The sequence below is a fragment of the Gadus chalcogrammus genome, chromosome 15 (assembly GCF_026213295.1).
Source record: "Gadus chalcogrammus isolate NIFS_2021 chromosome 15, NIFS_Gcha_1.0, whole genome shotgun sequence".
NCBI classification, from domain to species: Eukaryota; Metazoa; Chordata; class Actinopteri; order Gadiformes; family Gadidae; genus Gadus; species Gadus chalcogrammus.
Window position 1 is genome coordinate 8,414,585 of NC_079426.1, and position 6,678 is coordinate 8,421,262.

Sequence of the window (6,678 nt, forward strand, 5' to 3'; positions counted from 1 at the left end):
ATCCGCACTCTGTGGATCTTTTTGTAGCTTCCCACTATAGCCTCCACCGTCCCGGAGAAAAGATCTACGGAGGCCACTCCCACATCCATTATGACGCCTATATATGGAGTTCCTGTGCTGACAGATGTGTCATTGAGTCCAGGTTGGTCACTACAGGGCATAAGGAGGGATGGGTGGGGAGAGTCCGGCCCCGCTGGTCTCTAGGTACTGGTAGCTACATCTGTGAGGTGTTAGGACCAACACAGACCCCTCTGGGGGGTCTCCCGACCCAACAGGACCCAACAGGACCCAACAGGACCCAAAGGGACCTAAAGGGACCCAACAGGACCTAAAGGGACCCAACAGGACCTAAAGGGACCCAACAGAATCCAGATCCTCTAGACCGGCCCAGCTGGTAAGACCCTGTCTGTGGTCCAGGTCCCTGTCTGTGGTCCAGGACCCTGTCTGTGGTCCATGACCCTGTCTGTGGTCCAGGTCCCTGTCTGTGGTCCAGGACCCTGTCTTTGGTCCAGGAGCCTGTCTGTGGTCCGGCCTGAGGGTCAGGGGGAGGCTGGGGGGGCCGGAGGAGACAAAATGGAGCCTTTCACCAGTCAGAGCGTCTAAAGACCGGTTTCAACGTCTGATGTGGTGAATGGGACCAGGGGTCATGGTACCGCGGGTGGTTCCGGAACGCTCCGAGGTCCCCTTCACTGAGGAGCCGTCTCCATGGATACCGGCTGGGTTCCATACACAAAGTCCCTCTCTATGACAACATGGCTGCTCTTACCGTCGCTAAAACATCTCTCTCTCTCTCTCTCTCTCTCTCTCTCTCTCTCCCTCTCTCTCCCCCTCTCCCCCTCTCCCCCTCTCCCCCTCTCCCCCTCTCCCTCTCTCTCTCTCTCTCTCTCTCTCTCCCCCTCTCCCCCTCTCTCTCCCTCTCTCTCCCTCTCCCCCTCTCCCCCTCTCTCTCTCTCTCTCTCTCTCTCTCTCTCTCTCTCTCTCTCTCTCTCTCTCTCTCACTCTCTCTCTCTCTCTCTCTCTCTCTCCCTCTCTCCCTCTCTCTCCCTCTCTCTCCCTCCCTCTCCCTCTCACGCCAACACACTCAACACGTGTCTGCCTCTGTAAGGAGATATTGCTGGGTTGCCATGGGGATCTGAGGTTTTAGATTTCTCAAGCTATCATATTAACACACACACACAAACACACACACACACACACACACAGTCACAGCTGATCTCTGGTTGCCTGCTCAGTAACAACAGGGCCGTAGTTTAAGTCAGTAACACACTGAGAGTACTACCCTACCAACTAAAGAGACGGACAGACAGACAGACGGAGAGACCGACAGAGAGACCGACAGAGAGATCGACAGAGAGAAGGACGAGAGACTGACAGAGACCACGTCATAGTTCAGTTATTATGAATAGCTGCTGTGATGTCATCAACCCGGGACAGACACCCTCCCAGACCCGACGTCCTCCATGAACATGTGTGTGAAAACACACTTGTGCATGGTCGAGCACTGGCTGAATTATTCATTTATCAAAGAAATAGGACAGTGGAGCACAAACACCCACCCACACACAAACACACACCCACACACAAACACCCTGACACACACACACAACCCCCCCCCCCCCTCACACACAGACACAGACACACACACACAACCCCCCTCCTCCCCCTTACACACACACACACACACACAACCCACCAACACACACACACACACACACACACACGCACACACATATGAGAGATGACTTGTGTGTGATTGCTAATGGTAATCTCTCCCACGACCAGCAGATGGTCCTGTTCCACGATGAAGCCAAGAGAAACTGGTGGCTTCAGCTCGTTGCTAGCTCGTTGCTCAACACCGTAGCAACCAGCTAGCAACTCCCTAGCAACTCCCTAGCAACCAGCTAGCAACCAGCTAGCAACACCCTCGCAACAAGCTAGCAACACCCTAGCAACCAGCTAGCAACACCCTAGCAACCAGCTAGCAATTAGCTAGCAACACCCTCGCAACAAGCTAGCAACACCCTAGCAACGAGCTAGCAGCACCCCCTTACCTGCGAGGGCTTTGATGCGCGAGCGCTCGAAGAGACGCGCGGAGCTGTTCTCGTTGTCCCAGTCGTCCGCGTCCCAGCGGTTGTTGACGTCTCCATACTGCTGCTGGACCTCCATGGGCTCCACTGACGTCATCGTGACCTCGCCGCGACCTCGCCCACGCCGCTGTCCTTCTGGCTGCTGCTGGCGTTGCTATGACACCGTTGCTAAGGACACAGGCCCTGGATGGTTGGATGGCTGGCCGCCCCTGATCCAGAGAGAGAGAGAGAGAGAGAGAGAGAGAGAGAGAGAGAGAGAGAGAGAGAGAGAGGAGAGAGAGAGAGAGAGAGAGAGAGAGAGAGAGAGAGAGAGAGAGAGAGAGAGAGAGAGAGAGAGAGAGAGAGTTTACATCAGTACCTGTTTGGTTCCAGTAACTCCTCGTGAGGGTCTCAGCAGGTGTTCAGAGGGGCTGGGCTTCAAGCTGCAGCCTCTCCCGAGTCCCGACCCAAAATAACCTTCCACCATGTCAGTGTGACCCGGCGACGCACAAACCATCATTACACAGCTGTTCTCTGTTCGACTGTTCTCAGTGTGTTCTCAGTGTGTTCTTAGTGTGTTCCGAGTTTTCTCATTGTATTCTGACTGTTCTCAGTGTGTTCGGTATATATATATATATATATATATATATATGTGTGTCGGTATGGGTTTTGTGTGTGTGTGTGTGTGTGTGTGTGTGTGTGTGTGTGTGTGTGTGTGTGTGTGTGTGTGTGTGTGTGTGTGTGTGTGTGTGTGTGTTAGTTAGCCTGCATGTGACTGTAGAGGCTCAGCTACATGGCGACATCTCCCCCTTCTGGCAGGAGACCCACATTACACCACCAGACCCCAGGACCTGAGCTGTCACTCAAACAGACCAGCTATAGACCAGAACCTGAGCTGTCAGTCAAACAGACCAGGTCTAGACCAGGACCAGACCACATCTAGACCAGGACCACAACAATTCTAAGCCAGGACCAGCCCACATATAGACCAGGACTAGACTAAAACTAGACTAGGGCTAGCCGCGAGACCATATCTAGGCCAGGACCAGACAGTTTTAGACCAGCTCTAGTCCTCGTTTGGAGTCATTCGTCAATTTCATTACAAAATAATTAAAACACATAAGTAATCCATCAAACACACGCATTCCTGTTTTAAGTTTGAAGCCTGAAACCAAGCCAATTATCCAACAAATTATTCGGGAACATAAAAACAATTGATTCAGAGACAACAGCAATTTGGAAAACAGAATAAAATGCAAAGGTAGAAGACTGTGCACATATTTCAACGAGTGAACTACTTTTCCCATAATCCATTGCGGACCTTCTCCGACGACTTCCAATTGAAGCGCGCTTCTTGCATCTTTTAACCCTTGTCATTATTATATATTATAACATTACATCATATGTTGTTGTAATGTTGTGTTTATATTGTTCATAAAAGTTGTGTGATATATTGTGTTTGTTTGGGTGAGTGTATAGTGTTTCATATATTGTATATAGTGTTTTTACCGACATGGTTCAAGGCTACATTCCTAACTGCTCCCGCCGAGTCTGGTTGCTAAGCGACGGTGGACGTTTATATGTACTGGTTTCACCTACTTGGACTGTGACACTGGTCCTCATCTCTACCAGAGGGATATCATGGCGGCTCTGTGGTCAACGGTCGAGTTCAGCGGCAGCCGTAATCAACGGCTTGAATTTCGCACCGGCGGTAAACGTTTCGATGGTTACAGCGAGTTCCACCAAACCAAGACTTTAGGATTGTGGTTAGTGTAGTGCTTTTAAAGGTCCCATGGCATGAAAATATATTTTTATGAGTTTTTCTAACATTAAACATTAATGGCGTTAGGTGTAAAACAAGCACTTGGTATCCTGCTCCCCCTTTGCAAAATGAGAGCTCAGACGCTCCGATTTCGAATTTGGCCCCATATGTCGTCATAAGGTGACAGGTTACCTCCCCTTCTTTGCTTTGCTCACCCAGAAAATCTGGCCTTCCAATGAGACAATGAGCTACGACTGTTGTACACTTCTTTGTTATTTGGATAACCGTTCTGCTGTTGGTGTTATGGCGCATAACACGTCGGGTTTTCTGACGTCTCTGGTATTTCCACAACAAGACTCGTAGTGGGGGTTATCTCAGCCATGGTTGAGAAGGAATAGGGGGAAAGGAACTTTGGCTTTGACTCCCTGAAGTACATGAACCACGATATGGAGGAGAAAGGGATTTTTTCGCGCGATTTTCTTCCGCCGAAGCCCCGCTGCCGGCTGCCCGCTTCTAAGACGGTGGTGCCTTGGCAGTGGGCAGCGGGGCTCCGGCGGGAGGCACTTGCGAGCAATCCCTTTCTCCTCCATGTCGTGGTTCAGTCTACTTCAAATTTATGTGGAAGTGGAAGAACCAGAGACGTCAGAGAACCCGACGCAGTCGTTTGAGATTCATCATATCGTCTGGAGGCGCACACAGCTTAGGGCCGTGATAATATATATTATACAATATAGATATGTATATTATTATATTATTTAGACATAGAGCTCCAGACTCCTGCCGGAGCACCCGGAGTGTTCTAGAATTTTTTGCAGAACATGGCCAAAAGCTGTGTGCGCCTCGCCATTGCGATACATCCACTGTAAACACGAGCGCATGGTACCGTGGCCGCAAGCTGCTCAGGGCCACACCCCCACCCTCCACCTTGACCCGCCTCTTAAAAAACAGCACGTTTGTGGAAAGCTCATTGTGGGACTGACTCGTAGTGGCTGTAATTCTGCACCAAGGCTGAATTTCTTGAACGTCTTAAAATACTGTATTAAGGGCCCACTAACACCTATATACAAGCATCCATAAAGTAGCATGCCATTGGACCTTTAAATGACATCAATCATGTTTCCTTAAAACTTTTCTTTAACTCTTGGCGTATACACCATCATACACCATCGTTTCACAGTCTCTTGGCTCGTGGCAAGTATACTTTGGATGGTTACGACATAATAGGCTATTAATCAAAACTTCGATGCAGAATATGAATGGGGTTACTATTACTGCAGTACTTCTGTTTCACTGCAGTACTCCTGTATCACTGCCATACCCCTGCAGTACTCCTGTATCACTGCAGTACTCCTGTTTCACTGCAGTACTCCTGTTTCACTGCAGTACTCCTGTATCTCTGCAGTACTCCTGCAGTACTCCTGTTTCACTGCAGTACTCCTGTATCACTGCAGTACTCCTGCAGTACTCCTGTATCACTGCAGTACTCCTGCAGTACTCCTGTATCTCTGCAGTACTCCTGCAGTACTCCTGTTTCACTGCAGTACTCCTGTTTCACTGCAGTACTCCTGTATCACTGCAGTACTCCTGTTTCACTGCAGTACTCCTGTATCTCTGCAGTACTCCTGCAGTACTCCTGCTTCCCTGCAGTACTCCTGCAGTACTCTTGTATCTCTGCAGTCCCAATGAAACAGAATCATGACAGTCCAAGGTGATTTCACACACAGCCTGATTTCTGGGATGTGATGATGCATCGCACCTTTATTCAGGATATATGTGCATGTGTGTGTGTGTGTGTGTGTGTGTGTGTGTGTGTGTGTGTGTGTGTGTGTGTGTGTGTGTGTGTGTCCACCCACTCCAAATTGAACCACCAGTGTGGCTAAAGCTTGTGTTGCTAGGCTAAAAATATACTCTAGAACCCTGTGTGTGTGTGTGTGTGTGTGTGTGTGTGTGTGTGTGTGTGTGTGTGTGTGTGTGTGTGTGTGTGTGTGTGTGTGTGTGTGTGTGTACGTGTGTGCACTCATATAGACATAATCTGGCAACATACATTTAATATTAAAAAGAAAGAGAGAGAGAGAGAGAGAGAGAGAGAGAGAGAGAGAGAGAGAGAGAGAGAGAGAGAGAGAGAGAGAGAGAGAGAGGAGAGAGAGAGAGAGAGAGAGAGAGAGAGAGAGAGAGGAGAGAGAGAGAGAGAGAGAGAGAGAGAGAGAGAGAGAGAGAGAGAGACACACACACACACATTCCGACATACACTCAGTTTTTGCTCTACATTCTCAGGACAGAACCGGAGGTCCCCATGGTTACTGGGCTCCCAGCATGCATTGTGACAGAGCCCCCTCGTCAAGCTGCCAGCAACACAAAGCCCCGCGCCGGGCTAGCATTCAGACCTGTTACATAACACAACGCTAACACAACGATAAAACAACGCTAACACACTGCTAACACACACTGCTACAGCACCAACACAACGCTAACACAATGCTAACACACTGCTAGCACACTGCTACAGCACGAACACAACACTAACGCAATGCTAAAACACGCTAACACACTGCTACAACACCAACACAACACTAACACAATGCGAACACAACCCTAACACAATGCTAACACACTGCTAGCACACTGTTGCAGCACCAACACAACACTAACAAACTTTTAACACACTGCTAGCACACTGATACAGCACCAACACAACGCTTACACAACGCTAACACACCAACACAACGCTAACACACTGCTACAACACCAACACAATGCTAACACATCGTTATCACAATACTAACACAATGCTACCATACCGCTACAGCACCAACACAACGCTAACACTATGCTAAAACACCGCTACATCAC

General features: G+C 49.3%; 1 protein-coding gene across 1 annotated transcript in view; it reads right to left on the reverse strand.

Moving 5' to 3' along the window:
- LOC130404190 (spectrin beta chain, non-erythrocytic 1-like) overlaps nucleotides 1-2,292 on the reverse strand; it is a 41,553-nt gene extending 39,261 nt beyond the window's left edge. The window contains exon 1 of the mRNA XM_056608837.1: nucleotides 2,052-2,292. Coding sequence (XP_056464812.1) covers nucleotides 2,052-2,184 — 133 coding nt within the window. The 5' untranslated portion in view covers nucleotides 2,185-2,292. The remainder of the gene's footprint in view (nucleotides 1-2,051) is intronic.
- Between the last annotated feature and the right edge of the window lie 4,386 nt (nucleotides 2,293-6,678).